Source organism: Meriones unguiculatus, chromosome 6, assembly GCF_030254825.1.
Source record: "Meriones unguiculatus strain TT.TT164.6M chromosome 6, Bangor_MerUng_6.1, whole genome shotgun sequence".
Lineage (NCBI taxonomy): Eukaryota > Metazoa > Chordata > Mammalia > Rodentia > Muridae > Meriones > Meriones unguiculatus.
The window spans coordinates 43,899,451-43,921,065 of NC_083354.1; the positions used below are offsets into that span (position 1 = coordinate 43,899,451).

The following is a 21,615-nucleotide window of genomic DNA, read 5'->3' on the forward strand; positions in this document are numbered from 1 at the left end:
AGGTTGTCTGAAACTGGCAGGAAGCAGACAAACTGAGGCCATCAGAATTTAATAAATTGAAGGAGTCTGTTCTGAGACTTGCTGACATCAAAATGTGCCTTGGCTCTGCTGTCAGCTGCGCATCTTGGGGAGGCTGGGGTTTGGTGCAGCAGCTGATTTCCTCCTCCCAGAATCTCATGCATTGTGGTCAGAGAGGTTCTAGCCTGCCAGGAATCCTGGCCTGGGTCTGGAAGGGCACAGTTATTTGGGAGCCCCTCCGTGCACCCGGGCAAGGGTGCTCTGCAGGCAAGGGTACAGCTCCTGAAAGAAGGGAGAAGAGAGGGAGCCAAGGCCAGTTCCCCAGAGCTAACCTTCCCGTCACACAGGGTGGTGACTCATGCGGAGACCCCCCAAATCCTTGAGAACAGAGAGTCAGTGACAGCATTCCCTGCCAAGTTTTGGGCCTGGCACCAAGGTGGGGCCTGTAAACGTTTGTGGGATCTGGGAATGGGCAGGCCTTGCTAGGGAAGAGAGCAGAATCTGGGATGCCAGGGGACTTCTCAGACTTGGGGATGGCCTCATGTGAGTCACAAGACCTAAGGAAGCCACAAAATCTCTGAGCCACAGGCTGCTCAGCTGGAAAGGGTAGGTAACAGTGCAGCTGTTGGAAGGTGAGAGCTGCGGCTATAACATGTCTAGGACAAGGCATGGGCTCTGCCAACATCTGTCACTGTTGACATATCTGCCAGGCCTGTTCTGGACCCAGAAGTATGGGGTTTAGGTTTAGGAAGGACTGGCTAGCGTCTCCCCCCACTCCCCAGTTTGTTTTTCTCTAGTTGATGTGGTGGGTGTATTGCCCATTCAGCTTCACACCTACAGAAAGAAGGTAAAACCTCTCTTTTTCTCCATGTATGTGTGTACTTAGAAGCCAACAGCTCTGGGTTCAAGTGTTGGCTCATTATCTGGTTGTGTGACTTTGGTAAGTCGTGTAGCCCCACAGAGACAGCTTCCCCATGTCTCCTCTGGATAGGCTGGTGAGTAAAGTGTGAGATGTGTCGGCAGCACAAGCACGGGCTACGCACCAGGGGAGAACAGTTGCTTTGAAAGGGGGTGCTCACATTGAGCCCAAACTGTCCTTCCCTAGATGTCTAGCTTGGGCCTGGACATTTGGGGGTCATTGGTATCATATGAACTGACCTCTCTGGAACTTTGCATCTGCAGAGGAGAAGGTAAATGACCAGCGGGCCACAGAGGACAGGCTGTGGTCAGGACTTAATGAAGTGCAGCCTGGTCTGGCTTGAGGCCAACTAATCCATAGCTGCAAAATTGGTTCCATTAGCTCTCTTAATGAGCTACAAAAGCTGGGAAAATGAGTGTGCGAGAATAATGGCACATGTCTGAGGCTCTAATTTGAAACTGTGGCTAAGAAGTTAGATTTGACATCACTAGCAGCTCTTTAAATAGCACTGGTACTCTTGGGGGTACGGCCACATGGAGTGTGTGGGGGGAAATAGGGGAGTCGTGACGCCTTCAGTTTTATAAGGTCCACGCTTAAAGAAGCTCCCTCGTCGAGCCAGGGAAATGGCTCAGCGGGGAAAAATGCTTGCCACCAAGCCTGGTGATCTCAATTTGATCCCCAGTACCCACACGACGGAAGGAGAGAACCCACTCCAGCAAGGCATCCTCTGACCTCCTCCACATGCCTGCTATGGCACACGGGATCTCACAAGCATTCAGGATCTCACAAGCATTCACATGCACACAAGATAAAAGCAAACAAGTGTTAAAAATATTAAAAAGGGAGCCAGGCATGGTGGTGCCACACCTTTAATCCCAGCACTTAGGGAGGTGGAGGCAGGCGGATCGCTGTGAGTTTGAGGCCAGCCTGGTCTACAAAGTGAGTCCAGGACAGCCAGGGCTACACACAGAAACCCTGTCTCGAAAAACAAAACAAAAACACACACACAAAAAAGGGAAGAAACTCTTGTCTCTGCACCCTGAACTGACCAGGATGGTGTTTGCACCCAGGCCTGAGGCTGCAGTTCATGTTCTCAGCAAGCAACAGAGTCAGAAGAACACCCTGGCAGGTGGGGATCAGGTGGAGGTGGAGGCCAAGGGCAAATAACCCTCCCAGAGTTAAAGGCAGGGTGGTCTCATAATAAGTTGGAACCAGGTGTGATGGCACATACCTAGAGTATCCGCACATGGGAGGCTGAGGCAGGGGGATCCCGAGTTGGAGGCCCCCTGGGTTTCATGGTAAGATCCTCTAAAACAAGCAAAAAGACTGAAAAATGAACTCCACTATTTCAATGGTGTCTTTTATAAAAATAGAGGTAGCCCCCAGTCACTGTAGAATCAGGAGACAGAGGGACTTTGAAGATGGCTAAGTTGGAAACTCTTGTCAAGGAGGAAGCATGGTTTGTCTTTTTGTTTTCTAAGATAACACATACAGTATTAGATTTTTTTTAAGGCATTTTCAAACTTTTTTTTTTTCTCTCGAGACAGGGTTTCTCTGTGTAGCCTTGGCTGTCCTGGACTCACTGTGTACACCAGGCTGGCCTCAAACTCACAGAGATCTGCTTGTCTCTGCCTCCCCGAGTGCTACAGGTGAGCACCACCAGGCCTGGTCCATAATTTGGTTTTGTTTCTCCTTCTTTTCTTACACTCTCCTCTTCCCCCTTCCACCTCCATTAGCCCTCTGTTGGCTTCCACATCACGTGTTCACATGTGTTACCCTCAGAGACCTCTTCTCCCCACAAATACCTGTCCCTTACCCTCCCTGATGGCCCCCTTTCTAATTTTAGTGCTTTTGCTTATCCATAGCCTCCTCTGTGAGAATATGGGCTTCCTACAGAGAAAACAGTATGAGTCAAAAGCTGTATTTTCCTGTATCACTTTGTTCAGTTCTTTCGCCCTAGTGCTTGAAGTGGGGCATGAACGACCCTGGTTTATCAACAGCTGTGAAGGCAGTGTGTCAGCTTGGTGTCTGCTCTGGCCAGAAGCCAGGATGAAACCTCTTACGTGGGTGAGAAGTGTTAGAGGGAACATACTAGTCCTTGGCGTTTGTCTCCTCTCTGTCCTCTGGTGTAGAACAGAGCTGGAATCCAAGAAAGTAAAGGGTCTAGCTGGTTTGCTACCCCCAGCCAGCAGGTCAGACAGGTACAATGTGCTAAATTGTCTTTATTAAAGATGTCCATATTATTATTATTAAAGATGCCCACATTAAAGATGTCCATTTGTATCTTCCTGTATCTTTTGCAGAATTACTGTGGAAGGTGTTGCTGGAATGTTTTGACTGTTGATTGCAAGCATCAAACTAAATGTAGAAAAATTCAAAGCAATTACACTAAAATCAGGGACAGGGTTGGGTTGATACTAAATCCCTTTTGGAATTTGGTCTCTTGTAAAAGCAAGAACAAGTACCTGGCTTGCTTCTTTGCCAAGATTTCCAGGAAGCTCAGAATTAAAATCTGTCTTTGTTTATAGTTACAAACTGAAATGGGTTTCTGGTAATTTTTGTCTATTCGTTCTAGAGACAATCAAAAGCTTTTGCTTCACTCGGCTTCCATCGTGCTTTGGGATTACATATAATGCTGAAATCTTGTGGTTAGTTGGCAAGGTACAAGATTGGAGTTTGGAGTGGTTCATGGGTAACTGGGAGAATGAGGTCCAGGGCTTGTGTCTGTGGAGCTGTGTGTTAGCAAGACACCTAGAGATTCATCTTCTCGACTGTTACTGTCTCACTGATGGGAAAGGCTGAAAGCCAGCCCTCAGCTGGGTGATGGTGGTACATGCCTTTAATCTAGCACTCGACAGAGGCAGGCAGATCTCTGAGTTCAAGCCCAGCCTGATCTACAGAGTGAGTTCCAGGACAGCCAAGGCTACACAGAGAAACCCTGCCTCAAAACACAAAAAACAGGGCTGGAGAGATGGCTCACCTGATAAGGGCGCTGTTTGTTCTTCCAGAGGTCCTGAGTTCAATTCATAGCAACCACATGTGGCTCACAGTCATCTATATTGGTATCTGATGCCCTCTTTTGCCATGTAAGTGTACATATAGATAGAGCACTCATACATAAAATAAATAAATAAATAAAATCTTAAAAAAAAAGGGTTCCAGCCAAGACTACATAGTGAGACTGTCTCAAAGCAAACAAACAAAAGTCAGCCCTCTTCTACATAGGGAAACTCTGTCTTAGAAACAAAACAAAAACAAACAAAGAGGAGTCAGCTTTCTTCCTCTGGAAGAAGTGGATGTTCCACCCTGAGCGGAAGCGCTGCCGAGTGCGTGGGCAGCAGGTGAACCAGCGGGGGCATTTGGAGGTTGTGGTTGTGTTAGCAGCGGTGGTAGAGTAGGCTACCTGTCCAGACTGATAGTCTCGCTGCCTTCCGTGTGAGAGGCAGATGGAGATAGTGTGATCACTTTGATTTGAGAGAGTAAACTGAATCCAGGGACCCAGGATGTGAGGGGGTGTGCGCGCGTGCCAATTAGCGGCCCTTCTTGGGCCACCGGAGACTGGAAACGAACCTTAAGAGCTGTCTCCAAGGCTGTGTTTTTGTTGCTGACCTCTCAGCTTCGCGTGATAACTCTGGGAAGACAGAACAGGTTTCTAGGTTGTGGCCAATGGCAGGATAGCAAATGTCCTGCCATGGAGACAGGACCTCAGTGGGAAAAGGATGTCTAAATGGAAGTTTCCAGGCCCTATCTTGGGCAAGGCTGTCATAGGTTGAGTAGTGGCAGCAAGACCATCACTCTAGCTTGAGGACCTCCTTGTGGCCAATTCTCTGCTAGTCATGTTGGAGAAATTGAAGCTATTGGAAGAAGTGATGGACAGATGGTTGAATCCATTCTGAGAGTCACCAAAACCGAGACTGAACGCATGCATACCCAAATGCCTAATTCCCACCCCACCCCAGACTTCCCACACACCTTGCATATACCCCACGCGTGCTTTGGCAGGCATGCACACGCCCACCTTTCTACGTACGCGTTTACTTGCCTGTGTTTATACAGCTAGTCACACATTGACTTGGAACTTAGTTTCCTCCATCTTGTGCAAGCCCTGTGGCTTTCCAGCCTGTGGCCACCCCTTCCTCTCATCTCTCAAAACTCGGTTCTTCTCTCCCAGCCTCCACAGTGAGCCTGGAGGCCCCAGGGCAATGACTTCATCTCCCCGAGCCTCTGTTTCCTTAATCTGCAAATCGAGGCTAATGGCTCCCACCCTGCTTGCCTCACAGGGTGGCACCAAGCATTTCCATGAGATAAAGGACGGCAGAGGGTTTTTCTAAATCGCAAATTGTTTTCCAAACAAACAAACAAATGCTGCTGTTGTGTTTTTAGCCCTGGAACTCTAGAATCAGTCCACCCTCACTAAGCCCTTATTGAAACTGGGCAGAATTCTGAGGTGGTACGGGGCAGGGGGTTACAGTGGGGGTGGGACTAGCTTTTCTGAGGCTGGGTTCCACCTGAGGATGCCAGAAGGGCACCAGCAAGTCACTGGCTTTCTAGGATCTGGCCATCTGGCTGCCAGTTCTGAGAGCAGGAGAGAGAATTTGGCAAAGGTGAGTGAGGGGAGAAGGCAAAGTGGAGACCCACTGCATCGAAAGCTTAGGCCAGAGAAGTGTCATCTGTTCCAGGGCAAGCCACCTCAAATTCAATGCTCTGCTGAGCTTCAGCGGGGTCCAGGCTTCAGCTATAGTCAGGAGCCCTGAGTCCTCAGAAGGAAGCCTCATAGTGTATGTGTGCATGTACACAGAGGTCCCTCTGTGTGGAGCTATTTGTATCTGTTGGGTACTAGCTGCTGTTGTGGAGCTGCCCAGGTGTCATTACTGATCCCTCAGCTTTGATGGGTCCTTGAGGAGCCCAGGAGACACAGTATTCTATTGTGCAGGCAATTCAACTGGCCTGCCTCTAGGGTCCTGGCAATGTCCTATGTCAGTACCTGTGTCCTAAGACATCATCTGGGCCAGGTACTTAGTGGCAGGTCTGCTACTCCCTCTCCCTCTCGCTTCCTTCTCTGTTGCTCTCTCCCCTCTCTCTGTTGGGGTGCCCTCACCCCCTACCATGTCTCTCTCTCTTTCCTCTCTCTCACTCTCTATCCAATAAATGTCTTTCATACTAGATCTGTTGTATGTGTGGCATATTTTAGAATATATCTCAACATTGTGATATGTTATATATTCAGAAGGGATGTTGCCTCCTCTGAATAGACCTGGTCTCAGGTGTGTGGCTATGGGGCCCCTCCATGGGCGGTGGTGTAGCAGTGGACACAATAGGGACTTTGCAAGTAGGCTCTGTCCAAAGGATCCCTTTGTAACTAAGACTTGCAGTTTTACATTGGGGAAACAGAGGCCCAGAGAGACAAGGATGTACTAAGAATAGAGTCTGGGCCTCCTGTGCCTGAGCCTGAGCTCATTCTCATGCTTAGAGACACCTTTATAGAAATTCTGAGAGAAGGGCTGGAGAGATGGTGGCTCAGTGGTTAAGAGCACTGACTGCTCTTCCAGAGGTCCTGAGTTCAATCCCCAGCAACCACATGCTAGCTCACAACCATCTGCAATGGAATCTGATTTCTTCTTCTGGTGTGCATGAAAACAGAGTGTTCATATACATAGAATATATAGATCTTTTTAAAAAATTCTGAGACAGGCCTTTCTGTATGTAGCCCTTGCTGTCCTGGAACTTGCTCTGTAGACCAGGCTGGCCTCAAACTCAGAGATCCACCTGCTTCTGTCTCTTGAGTTCTGGGATTAAAGGTGTGTGCTGCCACCACCTGGCTTGGGGACGTCTTTAAGAAGGATCATATAGAATCATGAACTTGCATGAATGTAGTTAACTTGCCTTGGGGACTAGAGTAAGTTGTCATGTGTCCCCAGAAGAAGAAGTAAATTCTGGGTAACTGGGGAAAACAGAGGAGGGATGTACAGAAAGGTTGGTCAGGATGTCATGCCAGTCCTTTGTGGACCCTGCCTCTTGCTCCTATCTTGTTCTCACAATGCATTGTAAGAGTTTCCTCCTTTCATTCCTCCTTCATGGATGGAGTCAGGCTAATTTACAAGTAATATCAGAGACACAGCTGGGCTCTGGCAAGGACTGGGAACCCGGGTTGATCAAGCAGACAGATCCTGCTCTGTGGACTCACAGTTGGATGATGGAGGCAGCAGGTTGCTGGCCTTGGGAGAGATTGGGAGAGCAGTCATGTGATCAGGGATTAGTTCCTTCCTCTCTTTGTGCTTCAGTCTCTTATCTGAAAGATGATGGTGCTGATGTCTTCCTCTCCTACTGTTTGTATCCTGTTCTGAACAAAGCCAGGCACCTTGAAAGTATGGAGTCTGTGTATATTTGTTTAGGAGTGATCAAAGGAACAAGCTAATTGTAGGCTGTGAGCACTTCAGCGAGGGAGGTAAAAAGGGTTCTGATGTGGGAGCCTTGTGGGGAGCTGGGAATGTTTTCCATCGCAATGAGGGTGTGGTTCCCAGGGTGTGTAGGGTTGTCTAAACTCATTGAACCTGACCTGTGAAACCTGTACGTTTTACTAACCGTAAATTATACCCAATAAATAAACAAACAGAAACTATCTAGACAGAAAGAAAAATAAAGGGTGAAAGGAGACTGCTGGAGTCCTTTTTTAGGAAAGATGGTGAGGAGGGCTTCTGGAAGGAGGTGACTTTAAAGGGAGGGGAAGAGATGAGGTGGAGGAGGGGAGAGGAGGAGGCTCTAGCTATGGGGAAAGAAGATGAGGAAACTTGGGTTTTAGAAGAGGTTTGGAAGCTGACAATGTAGAGTGCTTCACCCCCAGCACTTCACAAACCAGGTGTGGTGGCACATGCCCGTAATCCCAACACTCAAGAGGTAGAGACAGCAGGATCAGGAGAGCAAGGTCATTCTTGGCTACATGGTGGGTTCAAAACCAGCTTGGCTGGATTCAACGGTGCACACCTGGAATCCCAGCACTCAGGGAGGCAAAGGTAGGCGGATCTCTGTGAGTTCGAGGCCAGCCTGGTCTAAAGAGTTCCTGGACAGCCAAGGCTACACAGAGAAACTCTGTCTTGAAAAACTAAAACAAACAAATAAAAACAAACTCAGCCCTAGCTCAATGAGACCTTGTCTCAAAAAACAGAAAAAGGAAGGAAAAAAAAATTCAAACAGATTTTTGGGGCTGTGGAGATGGCTCAGTAAGTAGGTAAATACTTCCTGAGTTGGGAATCCCCAGCCCTCAGGTAGAAATGGGTGTGGCCGAGCATGTCTGTAACCCCAGTGCTGGGTGGGAGGAGGTGGCAGATACTAGGGACTCACTGGCCAGCCAGGATATCTGAAACAGGGAACATGGGGTTCAGTGAGGGACCCTGTCAAAAAAAAATATTAGGGTATTATGGTTCAGTACTTAAGCACACCCACACGGAAACTCACCACTGTCTCTAACTCTAGCTCCTGGGCATCTGACACCTTCTTCTGGTCCCTTTGGGTGCCAGACCCACATTCAACGCACATACATGTATGCAAGCAAACACTCATACACATATAATAAAAATTAAAAAAAACTGGAGAGGAATAGAAAAAGGCACCCGTTGTTGACCTCTGGCCTTCACATGTTCATGAACAGGCAAGTGCACACATACATGTGCTTACATACAGCACACACACACACACAGATTTGAAGCTATGCTGAGGGACAAATCAAGGTGGCAAAAGTGACAGACTGGGAGATTTCTTGACAGTTGGGCCCCTGAGTGGGCCCAAGTTCAGGGCCCTGACCCCTGTGGTCTCACCTGCAGAGAGAAGAGAGGAAGCGTTTGTTGATTTACCGGCAGCAGCCACTGTCCCATCCATGCCTGGGCCTGTTCTCAGGGCCTTGGTACTAAAGGACTATTTAGTCTACAAGGAAGGTGGGGTAGGGGCTCTGTCTCTGAGATGCTCCTTCTGCTCCTCTGTGGAGGCCCAGCTCCAAGCTTCTGGGACTGCTCTGTGGCCATCCTCTTCCCTCCCTCATCTCCTCTCTTCTTCCAGACCCTGCCATCCTCCCCTCCTTTGTTTGCCCAGGAGCCCAGTGTTTCCTTTGAGGACCAGCCCAGGGAACCCTAGTCCACCTGTGTTGCTTTTGCTCTGCACCTGCTGTAACCTGGCTGGTAAAATGGAGGGACGGCTGTTTGGGTATAGCAAGGGCAGCCTCCTGGCCTGGACAAACCATTTAGGGCCCAGGGATAGCATGTCAGAGGCCTTGGCCCACAGCAGTCCCAGGCAAACTACCCCGGCCAGAGTAACAGAGAAGGGAACCCAGAACTGACCGAGGGGCACAGGAACCCCTTTGCTCCCTGTATTTCTTGTACTGCCTGTATTCCTACGCTGAAGAAGAGGGTTGGAGGAACAGCCATTCCAGAAGTTACCATTTTCCTCTCCCTTCCCTGGGGACACTGCCCTATCTTTATCTGAAGAGCTTTGTCTTAATTGGGCCTTGTATAAAAGTGGTCTAGCTCTCCCCATCTTGTACGGGGGAAACTAGAGGCTAATGTGTCCTAGGTTCCTACAAAGATGATTGGATCGCTAGTCCACAGCCCTCCTCAAATAAGAAATAAAATGTCTCTGGTCCTTGAATGATCAAGCCTGCTGGGGGTGGCTTGTCACTATTGTCCCTGTTCCGGGCCCTCTCCCCTGTGTGCTGACTTCTTTCCCAACTCCTCTAGGCTCTCTCCTCCGGCTTTGCTCATTTCGGATGAGCACCCTTATGGAAGGCAGCCATAGCCCAAGGCTGTTAACCTGAGTGAGATTCCCGACACTTGTCTGCCTCATGCCCACTTCACTGAGATGAGTCTTGTGGGAATGACTGTGTTATTACTACATTTCACAGGGTTGTGGGCTGTGGCTTGGAGCTGTGCACACTTATTTAAGGGCACAGGAAGTTACTGGAGGAGTTCAATCCCAAACCTACATCCAACTCAGCTCTCATTTTCCTCAAGTTGGGTCCTTCCTGCCCTGTTTATGCCTCTGTGCTATAACCTAGGGTCTGTAGGCGTGGGATGAGGGTGAGGTCACCTTGAGGTGGGTTGCTCCATTTCTCTAGCGTCATCCCTTCCTCTCCACAGAGATCTCAGGGAGGCTACAAAGTTACGCCGAAAGCTGGAGGTCATAACCAAGCAACTTATTTTATTTATTCAATTTGTGTGTGTGTGTGTGTGTGTGTGTGTGTGTTTTTAAAGGGCAACTTGCAGAACTTGGTTCTCTCCTTCTACCTTGTGGGTCCAAGGGATCAGATTTAGGTCAGCAGGCTTGGCAACAGGCACCTTAACCCACTGAGCCATCTCACCAGTTCCAAGAAATTCATTTTAGAACCACTTTTCTTGGTAGTGACAGTTTTATTTCTGCACCCACTCCTGGAGAATGTGATGTCTTAATTACATTTGCTCCTGCGAGAATGCAGCTTGGTCTTCCTTCACCGGGGGCCAGGTCCCAGAGGGCTAGACTAACGGACGCAGCCCTCAACGCCTCTTTAGCTAGCCTGTGTATGGTGCTAGTGTCTTCTCTGTTTGCTGGCTTTCCCTCTTGCCTTTCTCTAGCACCCCACTTTCCCACAGAGACACAGAATGAGGAACACAGGGCCTGGCATATGCAGATCCCAATCAGCCCAGATAACTGGGGAACCCTGTCATCAACTGTAAAAATGAGGCATAAAAGATGTATGGTCCCTGGCCTGGCGCCCCATGACTCATGTCATTCACCACAAATCTTGCTCAATCTCCACTTCATTTTTTTTTTCCCCTGAGAAAAGAAGTAGGGACTTTTCTGACCCCTGAACTCCAGCCTGTCACCCAGCTCCCACGGCCATCTAGACCTACTGGCCAAGCTCCTTGTGCCTAGGGCTGACCCCTTAAGTCCAGAGCCTCACTGGACCGTAAGGCAGGAAAAACTGGATTTGAATTTTCACTCTGCTCCTCGTAGATAAATGTCCGGTGCTTGGGCAGGCCACAGGTCTCTCTGAGCGAAGGGAGGGGAGTGAGCACGAGCCTGACGCCCCGGGTGCCTACCTCCTACAGCTCCTGTACGACAGCCCCAAGGCCCGGCAGGAGGTGGAGCACCACTGGCAGGCCTCAGGCGGCCCTCACATCGTGCGCATCCTGGACGTGTATGAGAACATGCATCACGGCAAGCGCTGCCTCCTTATCGTCATGGAATGGTAGGCGGGCACCCTGCCTTCGAACCCCTCTGGTGCCCCCTCAGGATCACTGCTGTCCAAGGGCTTTCTCCTTCAGATAGCAGCTCTGGGTACCTCTCCAGCTCTAGAGGACGAGACAGTCACGGGCCGTGGATCTGTAGAGCTGGTTACCAGGGCATTTCCACAAGGGCAGGAAAAATACCACCACGGCTCTGTTTCCTTCCTGGACAAGACTTCCGCTGCGCAAGGAGTTGTCAGAAAAGGCTGCCAAGCCCTGGATGTGTGGGCAGGGAGCTTTGGGGAGGGGCAGATACACACAGCTCCTTGGCTTTCTCCCTTCCGTGGGACCTGTAGTCCTATTGGATGCTGGTGATGAGGGTGCCAGGAGCCATCAGCTTTTTCCACCTTGGGCTTCTGCCACTAGCGCTGGGGCTCAGTCTCAGCCTTCCTCAGACCTTATGCCTCCTGTCTGGGTTCTTTCTGTCTGCCTTTCAAGTTAGCTGGGCTGGTTAGCTGTTTAGATTCAGGGGTTCAGTGCTGGCTCTGCCACCCACTAGCCGTGGGACTGTGGGCACCTGCTAATCTTTCTGAATCTCTGTAACTCACATGTTAGATGTGGAGGAAGATCGTAAGGAGGCATTCACCCCGAGCCTGACTCTGTTCCAAGCTCTCCCTGTATACCACACAGTCAAGCTTCATGACTCTTGGGGGTTGGTGTTATTATTCTCCTTTAACAAAAGAGGTAGGCGAGGAAAGGAAACAGACCAGGGTTAGGTAGCAGTGTACGTGAACTCAGGGCATGGCAAGCATCGAATACTCAGAAAGCAAAAGGCCATGAAGGTGACAACTGACATGTCATCATGCATCTGGGGAAGTACCCACAGATAGTGTTGTGGGGAGTCTAAGGCCTCACAGCCAGGCAGAGCCAGCACCACAGGCAACATAGGAGTTTCCGGGCAAGGATCTGGCCTCACCACCAGTTTTTAGTTCTGGAAGTTCAAATCAACCCACCAGAGCTGACAGCCCACCATCTGCCAGGTTCTCCATGGCTCACAGGCCTAGACCCCTGATCCAGGGCAGAGTGAGTTGGTGATTCCCAGGTCTCTTCCTTTCTGCTTGTCTTGCAGCATGGAAGGTGGTGAGTTGTTCAGCAGGATTCAGGAGCGCGGTGACCAGGCTTTCACTGAAAGAGGTTTGTGTGGACCCTGGGACCAGTAGGGAGTGAGGGCGGGAAGGCTACACTGGAGTTGCTGTGACATAGCAGGCCAGGCCTGCCCCTCACTGAACCTCAAGATTCACTCAAGAACTAAAACGAGTGAGATGGAAAGTCTCATCCCCTCAAGGGGTTCTTCCTTTGGATCTGTGAGGAAGAGAGTCTTGGTTCTGACCCATGGTGGAATTGATTTGAGGCAGTGCAGACCTGAGGAAAGAGGCCTTAGAACATCCCTGGAAGAAATTGGAATGTCTGGACGGGAATCTAGGATGGAAGACCTGGGTTGCAGGACTGGTGTGCCAGAACGTGCTCAAGAGAGATTACAGGCTGAGCGCCACTCAGGTCACATGACTGTTAACTGACCTTGTGTCCTCCCCTCCTCTACCCGTGCCTGCAGAGGCTGCAGAGATAATGCGGGACATTGGCACTGCCATCCAGTTCTTGCACAGTCAGAACATCGCCCACCGGGATGTGAAGGTGAGCGGCCAGAATGCAGCCTCGGGGACAGGAAAGGAGTTACTCTCCCAATCCCAGCCCCTGATGGCTCCCAGCACTCACTGAGTCGAGGCTAAATTCCTTGCCTCAGCTTCCCAGCTCAAACTGCTTGTCTCTCCTCCCATGGTACAACACACTCATTCTGCTCTTGCCAGATGGACCTCCTTGTTTTCTTCAAACACTGGGTAATCCCAATAGTAATGAGAATAACTGCCTATTTCCAGCCAGTGGGCCCCCGACAAGCATCTCTTTTAATCCTCACCTGGCTCTGTGGGATAGGGACCATTGCCTATTTCATAGTCAAGCAAGCTGAGGCTCTTCAAGCAATGAACTGTCTTGCTTTAGGCTGTGAAGTTGTTGCTTTGGGATTTATTCATTTGTTCACTTGCTCAGCAAGTCAGGTCTCCTGTGAAGTTCGATATAAGATTTAAACAAATTAGGCCACCAAACAACAGCATTTAAATAGAAAGAAGCCATTTGCCGGCTATTTGAGGAAGGAACCCAGGTGGTCCCAGGCTGATTCTGCTTGCCTTCCCAGTGGATGGGCTTGAGACAGGAAGCATAATCCTCCAAATTTTCTTTCCTGGGAAAACTGCAGTCTCCCAGGCAGCCCTACATCCATATAACACACACACACGCTTCCATTTGCATACACATAAGCATTGGTGTGTGAGCCACGGTTAGCACAGAATCTTTTTGTTCCTCTTTGTGCGTCTGCTTATTTCTTCCTAAGCCCAGACCTCGGAGAGTGGAGAGGCTAGCTGACATGCCTCTCTGGCAGAGGCATGCCAGCCCGTGCAGTCACCCTTTGATTCAGGATACACAGGCAACCCACCTTCTAAATCTTTGCTGTAGCTTAGCCCCTGAGCAAACTTCTTCTTAAGGGAAGAAAAGCTGCCTTCGAGCAGAGTATGCTAAACTGCTTCTTTGTTTATTCCAGTCCAAGGTCAGGTCGTCTCAAACAGAACCTACGAAACAACTCCCACTGCATCCAAACTGGAGCACTATTCTTCCACCCAAGTTTTGCTTGGGCATTGTCCCTCCTGCTCTTTGGCATGGACCTAGATCCTACCTGTTCACTAAAAGCCAGGGCTTTCAGGGCTGCCTTCTCCCTGGGGCCCTGTGGGCTGTCCCCATCTGCCAGCCCCATCTGTGCTTGCAGCTAGGAAGATTTCTTCTGGGTAGCTCCTGGGGTCTGAGTTGGGGGCATGTGCTCTCCACCTACCCCCCTGAGTGAGCAAACTCAAGTGGGCTTGGCCTGCTGGCTTTGTGGGCTTCCTTCTGGCCTGGGTGGGGGACATGTGCTTGGTGATAATGGCTCATGAGCTCTCTGTCTTCTACCCCAGCATCCTTCTGGCATTTCATGGTATTCACACCAACTCAGAAACAGAAGTTTCTGCCTAGGGGCTTTCTGTGGCACCTGGTCATTCATGGACTTGGTGGAGCACCTGCCTTACTTTTCTCTCTGTGAATGAAGGTGCCACTTCCGATCCTTGCTGGTGGTGACCAAGGTCCAGGTCTTTTCATAAAGCAGAGCCAGCTTATCATGTGTTGGGATGGAGGCACAGAATTTGAATAAAGGTTACCTTGGGGCTCTGTCCCCTCCTGGTACCTTCCTCTATACCAGTGCTTTCTTTGTCTCCCGGATGCAGCCTGAAAACCTACTCTATACATCCAAGGAGAAGGATGCTGTGCTTAAGCTCACTGATTTTGGCTTTGCCAAGGAAACTACCCAAAATGCCCTGCAGACACCCTGTTACACTCCCTATTATGTGGGTGAGTCTCATGCACGTGATTTGTCTCCCCCTTGCTGTATACTGCTGTGGCACGGGTTAGCCAGTGGGTTGTGGAAACCGAAGAGTTAAAGCCTGTGGGGAGGGAGCGCTCCTGTCTGCACGGAGGCGGGTGACGTGGGGGGCCGGAGGCTGCAAAAATATTCTTCCAAACTTCAGCTTCTGCTTTTGAAAATAGATCCAGGAAAATTCTGGCTGTGGCCTGTGAGCTGAATGACGTCACAGCAGCTCTAAATATATACGTGATAAAAGGCTGCCATCAGCTCAGGACGGAGCCCAACCGCGGTTGTTTTTCTCTGGTTTTCATCTTCATATTCAGAAAGTGGGCAGGCCTTTTCTCCTACATTAGAGGGATACGGGGTGCTAGTCACCTGCTTTGTGGGAAGGGGTCCCTTGAGTCAGGAGTTAGGTGGGGCTTGGGGGTGTCCACGTACTTATGATTCCCGGGAAAGCTCCAGGCAGCCTCCAAGATTGCCAGAGGCCCCTGTAACAGGTGCCCCTTCCCGGAGAGCAGGGCAGCTGAGGGGTAGGAAGCTCCAGAAACAGCCTCCTGTTTATCAGAGCGTATCCTTCAGGACTTTAACGCTAAGTCTGGCCTGTCGACCTCATTGCACCGATTGGAAGACTGAGGCTGATGGGAGGGTGTCTAAGCTGACAGTGGAGTGCAGAACCCTGTGATGTAGCCAGTGCATTCAGGGAGCTGAGGGATTTGACACAACGGAGCTAGCAGCCCGAGACCCTCTTGTCAGTGGCAGGGGTCTCCCCAAACTTGGGGCTCGCCTTCTCCCCTCCTCTCTCTTACCAAGTTGAGACTGGCAGAGGGGCCCAAAGGAGCTAGGGGGCTGTCTGGAAGCAGTTTCTTTTTTATTTTTCTCTGGGAGCTGTCTCTCCTCCCCCTACTTCACACACATGCCGCCTTCCCAGAAGGTGCCAGACGCCAGTCGGCTCTGTCCTATCTCCCAGCCTGGGTACCTGTTCCTCACCTTACCCAGGCTTAAGACTCCTTCCTGGGCCCCAAGACCCCCGGGGCTGAGAGATCTCCTGTGTCCTCTGCTCTGGTAGCTCCTGAGGTCCTGGGTCCCGAGAAGTATGACAAGTCATGCGATATGTGGTCCCTGGGCGTCATCATGTACATCCTGTGAGTACCGCTCCTTCTCTGACCCACCCAGCCCTGTCTCAGTCCTTTGCCTCTACTTTTCTGTGTGTATCACCAGTAGCATTTCAGCTTCTCACCCCTTGTGCCCTTATGGAGGGATTTCTGCATGTCATCCCTAGGCCAGGTTGTCTTTTGTTTCTTGTGTTGTGAGACACAATCTTTGAAACTGCCCGAGGGCTTCCTCATGTTAAGGCTGATGGCATTGCTGGGATATGTTGAGGAGTCCACAGGGCTGGTGCTATTGCTGTTGGTGTCTGGCTGCCTGTCTCCCTAGTGACAAGGTGAGAATAGGCCTGCCTGACCCCAGTGTGCCCCGACCCTTGTACCAAATGACCTCTTCTTTTCCCCAGTTTGTGTGGATTCCCACCTTTCTACTCCAACACTGGCCAGGCCATATCTCCAGGGATGAAGAGAAGGATTCGCTTGGGCCAATATGGTTTCCCCAAACCTGAGTGGTCAGAGGTCTCTGAAGATGGTGAGTGAGCTTCTCTATCCAACCCAGTCCCTTCAGCCTTCATTTTTGGGGGGATATCCCTTTGGTTGTCCAAGTGACCTGCGTTCAAATACCAGCTGTGTGAGCCTAGACAAGGTTTCTGAACTTCTCAAGTCTCAGTTTCTGTATGTGTCAAGTGAGCTCAAAATTTGTCTCCTTAGCCAGGTGCACACCTTTAAGCTCAGCATTTGGGAGGCAGAGGCAGACAGATCTCTATAAATTTGAGGCCAGCCTGGTCTACAGAGAGAGTTCCAGGACAGCGAGGGCTGTATGAGAGACCTTGTCAAAAAAAATAATAATAATAAAAATAAAAATAAAAAAAAGCCTGCCACATGGTGGTGTGTGCCTTTAATCCCAGCATTCAGGAGGCAGAGGCAGGAAGACCTCTGTGAGTTCAAGGCCATTCTGGTCTACAGAGCTAGTTCTAGGACAGCCAAAGCTACAAAAACAAAACAAACAAACCCTCTATTGAAAAACAGCAACAACAAAACAAATGAAAAAAAAATTGCCTCCCCAGGACTCTCTCTTCCTTGTAGTTTTGTTCCTATTTTCCCTTCTAGATAGCAAAAACAGTTCTGCTTTGCATTAATTATCTGTTGTTGCTTAACAAATTATCCTGAGTACCTAGTGACCTCAAACAAGAAGCTGCTGTCAGCCCACCATTTCTGATCATGAAGAATGGAGGAGAATCTATAGCCCTTGTATGATTCACATGGTGGATTGAGGGACTGCAAATCACTGCTCTCTCTTTTCTGGGTCCCCTAGCCAAGCAGCTAATCCGCCTGCTCCTAAAGACAGACCCCACAGAGAGGATGAACATCATGCAGTTTATGAACCATCCTTGGATCAATGTGAGCATGGTCTTGACCTGGAGTGGAGCTGGCAGGTCTGGGTGCAGAGCTAGACTGGGACCTTGTACACTGATGTATGGTAACACCCCACCTATAGCCCGGCTTTGCCACTGTCCCATTTCCCCACCAGAGAATGGGAGAAGGGTATGTGGTGGAGGTAGCCTATGTTTACCATACAGTCTCCAGGCTCTAATCCACGACCTTGGGGTGCCTTCTAGCAATCAATGGTGGTCCCACAGACCCCACTCCACACAGCCCGAGTGCTACAGGAAGACAAAGACCACTGGGATGACGTCAAGGTGGGTAGATTCTGTCTCAGTCTCTATATACTCCAGGGTAGCATTTTCTTACAATCTGGAGTTTGGCTCTTCCATTGCATCTAGACGATGTCAGTGACCGCCCTGGTGATCCAACCAGGGAATGCCACTGAGCGCTGGGCTGCTTCAATTTCCCATTTAGGATTAGGTGCTCATGGGTTGCTCTTTAGGGAGGGGACTTTAGGCTAGGGATTTGATGAAAGGATTTGGGGCCTAAGCATTGGCCATAAACTCTCTTAAGGCCAACGGCACTCATGATAGGAACCAGCATTGTTTTAGACATAGTACAGGTCAGGTGTGTCCTTATGCGATAGTATCAAAGAGCACTGAGGATTCCAGGGCACAGTCTCAAAGCTTCAGGCCCTTGGGGACCCAGGGAAATGTCGTTGTCTGCAGGCCTTGTGGCTCTGTGCAGATGACATTGGTTCTGTCCGAGTAGCTTAGGTGTGGTCCCACGGAGTCATCTGTTTCTTTTGCCTTTGTGAATAAATTCAGCGTCCAACACACACGTGCGAGCGCGCGCGCACACACACACACACACACACACACACACACACACACAATTGTAGGGAGAATTTTGTGCCCCGGAACAAGCACATAGTGTTCTCTGGAGCAGTGCGCGCGCATGCGCACACACACACACACACACACACACACACACACACACACACACAGTGTGTGTGATATCATTGAGGGTCTTCTCAGGCACCAAAGTGATGGTTTTAAATGTTGGCCTGTCATAACCTCCTCTTTCTCCCACACTAATGGTACACAGGAGGAGATGACCAGTGCCCTGGCCACCATGAGGGTAGACTATGACCAGGTGAAGATCAAGGACCTGAAGACCTCTAACAACCGGCTCCTCAACAAACGGAGGAAAAAGCAGGCGGGCAGCTCATCAGCCTCACAAGGATGCAATAACCAGTAACTCAGGAGGCCTTGGAGGAGCCAGAATGACAGACTGCAATGTCCTGAGGCTCTGGCCAGGGGGGGCCGGAGTCATTCTTATAACAAAACAATAATTCTGTTGTCTTAATACATCACATTCAACTTGAGGATGAAGAGCTTGGCCCAAGAGTCCCAGCCTAAATCTCAGGCTCTAGAAAGCTGCTGGGTCTCAGGGATGGGGAGCCCTCTGCTACAGCTGAAGCATCTTTGTGGCTTGCTTGGCTGAGGGCACAGCTCTGTTCTGTCTTAAGACATAGCCTTACTTCTAGGCCACTGGGAGTTGTGGCGGACCTAAGGCTTTTTTTTTTTTTTTTTTTTTTTTTTCCTACAAAGCCATATCCTGCTGTGTGGGCAGATGGGTCTGGCCTTGAGAAAGGTATCAGGCCATTGGTTGCTATGGCGACCAGAGGCCATGTTGCTGTCTGTGAATACAAAGGAGGAAGGAGGGACAATCAAGGGTCTACCTTCTTGGGAAGGTTTGTCTCTCATACACTGGCTGCCCCTCCCCAGGCTCGCTTCTTTTTGGTCTGCCAGAGGCTGCAGAGCCCAGCTTGCTTACTTCCCTGGGTGGCCTAGCCATGCCTTACTGTAGCACCAGCCCATATGACACCCAGAGAGATCCACTCTGTCTGGGGCCAAGCATCCTGTCACTACCCCCTTACCCAAAAGGGAACTTTTCATCTCAATTGAAGGTGTGGGTATGTGTGTTGGGGGCGGGTATCCTTAACCTTTTTCCATTTTGGAAAACTTCACTGTGACAAAAGCCCCCCCATCTTTTACTGCTCACCGGGTCTCAGGTAGGATAGCCCCTGACTGCTGATAGCACGGGCTACCTTTGGATATACTTTGTGAAGGGGAGAGCTTGGCTCCCTGTTATCCAGGACCTCTTTCTGTACTCTGATCAGGCCTGAGTGGTGAAGGGCTGCTGGGCCATGCTTCCAAGGTCTGGTCCTGGCTTTAGCCTGAGCTGGAGCAGAGAGGGTCCTTCTTGGCTGACTCCACATTTAGCCAGCTCTTCCCTGCCCTGCCCTGCCCTGCCCTGCCCTGCCCAGCCCAGTCCAGGTTAGCGTCCAGGCGCTGGGTGCTTGATGGGTGAGCTGACAAGTGCCTGGCACCCAGCCTAGTTCCTAGATCCTGGCCTTTCTCTCTGGCTGAGAAACCTTAGGTCTTATCAGTTAGAACAACGCTGCTGGATTTTACATCCAGATATTAATAAACACATTTTTAACATTTTTCCAATGATTCCCGGGTGTCTTTTTGTCTAACTAGGTGGATCGAAGTGGTCAAAGGGCAGCTCCATACCCCGACTGGTGACTTTATCCTGGCTTGGAGAGGGTGCTTCAGGCCTGGTAAACACAGCAGGCTGACTCCAGCACCTCTGCCTCATTCATCGTAGAAAGGTCAGAAGGACCGAAGGATGGCAGCTGCCACCTGCCTCCAGCTCTGTGCCGCCCCTGTGCACTGTATGTGTGACACCCACCCCCGGCCCTGTGTGTGCCAGTGTCTGCCCACAGTGGCCACCCCCAGCTGTGTGCCAGCCTGCTGAAGGGCGGGCAAAGTGCCTGCTGCAGCGCGGAGCTATTTTCAGAAGCTGCCAGGTTTCATTTGGCAGTGAGAATATCGGGGAGGGGAGGGGTGGTATGCTGGAAGACTGTCTTTTCACTACTCTAGCAAGCGAGCACCCTCACCCCTTGGGAGCCCTTGAGGGCAGCCTCAAGGGGCCTTCACGGTGGCATTTCTCCTCCCAGCTTCAATCTTGAAACCTCACAGTTTTTCTAAGAGCTCATCTGGCTTGGGCAGGGCTCACTCTCTTCAGCCCCTCTTCCCTCGGGGGGGGGGGGGAATGGAGTCGGGGAGCGGGGAGGAGAGGGGAAGGGTGCAGAGGTGTTAGAAGGCAAACACTCCAGAGATATTCTGCTGCTTCCTAGCTTGGTGACCTTGGGCAAGTCCCTCAGCTTTCCTGACTTCTAGCTCCTTAATTGGATACTGCAGATGAGGATGCCCATCTCATAGTGTTGGCTAGGGGGTTGGGGTGGATGCCATCTGTGCAATGCTTTTAAGAGAGTGCCTTTGGTGCCTGGTGTGAGCCCAGCCCCCTTTAGCTACCTTGGTACCCAAATCCAATCAGAAGAAGAAAACCTACGGTGGTCTGAGGAGGAGGGAAGCTCAGTCCAGGCACACTTTTACATCTGGGACTCTGTAGCCATAAAATTAGATCTCCCGTGCTTGTGGGGTCTCACTTCCAAGGATTTGCTCTTCAGGATAGCAACGTGTGGGCTTTTGGGGCCATTATTGCAGCTCTGGACTTTAAAGGAGGTCCCCATGATGCCTGAGGTTCAGGTCAGCATTCCTAGTGTGCGCTCTAAGGCTGGAGAAATGCTGGCCGTGTTGGAAGAACAGACGGCACACAGGCATAGGTGGGTTCTTTTCTATGTCTGAGACTTATGTTAGGTACAGAGTAGGGGGCAGTAAGAGCTTCAGGTAGGGTTCTCACCTCAAGGAGTGTACATTTGTGGGAGAGGGGAAGAGGATACCGGGTGGCTAATAGGGACTGAACATCCGCTGTGTACCAGGCACTCCCATTAAGTACTATGCAAATGTATAGCATTGAATCATGGCCTTCATGTGGTCAAGGCAGTTTAAAAATTCATGGGCACTTTAAACCAAAGAGAGAGTTTATGCAACCTAGGGGACAGGAAGGGTACCTGATAGGTATGGGGTTTAAGTATAGAATGGCTGGGACCAGACACTCAGGGACAGACTACCCTAGGGCTCTTCCAGTTTGTATTTCTCCTTGGGGCTAGCCTTGACTCTCTGCTGTACCCACTTTCTCCAAAGGTAAGACCACAACTGCAGTAGTTTTAGAAGTCTGTTATCAGATCTAGCGTCCTTCTGGCAGCCCCAAGGGAGACTTATTTAGTCGGTCACACTCGGCCCATTGCTGTTGCAAGGGTTTGCAAGGGAGGGAGCTTGCCCTCTTAGGCTCTTAGGGAAGAGGTGCTGTAGGGCAGAGACGTTAAAGAAGAGGGTGGGAGAACCCTCTTATCCTTTTGTCTCTTGTGTCTCCTTGGCCACTTTCACAATCGCAAGAGAAAATCTGATGCAGTGATAAGCCCAGCTCAGGGCTTGGCCCCCTGATCTCTGGCATTAGATATAGTTACCACAAGCCAGGACTGGAAGTTGGTATGCTGGGGCCTCAGTGTAGCAACCTGTGAAATGGGCG

The 21,615-nt window shown here is 50.4% G+C and overlaps 1 protein-coding gene across 2 annotated transcripts in view; it reads left to right on the forward strand.

Moving 5' to 3' along the window:
* The window catches only part of Mapkapk3 (MAPK activated protein kinase 3), a 31,563-nt gene extending 11,929 nt beyond the window's left edge, over positions 1-19,634 (forward strand). For both annotated transcript variants that reach the window (XM_021662037.2, XM_021662044.2), the window contains exons 3-11: positions 11,008-11,147; positions 12,254-12,318; positions 12,737-12,816; positions 14,487-14,610; positions 15,690-15,765; positions 16,134-16,258; positions 17,042-17,127; positions 17,346-17,426; positions 18,220-19,634. In XM_021662037.2, the coding sequence (XP_021517712.1) occupies positions 11,008-11,147; positions 12,254-12,318; positions 12,737-12,816; positions 14,487-14,610; positions 15,690-15,765; positions 16,134-16,258; positions 17,042-17,127; positions 17,346-17,426; positions 18,220-18,372 (930 nt within the window). In that variant the 3' untranslated portion in view covers positions 18,373-19,634. The remainder of the gene's footprint in view (positions 1-11,007; positions 11,148-12,253; positions 12,319-12,736; positions 12,817-14,486; positions 14,611-15,689; positions 15,766-16,133; positions 16,259-17,041; positions 17,128-17,345; positions 17,427-18,219) is intronic.
* Positions 19,635-21,615: the final 1,981 nt, after the last annotated feature.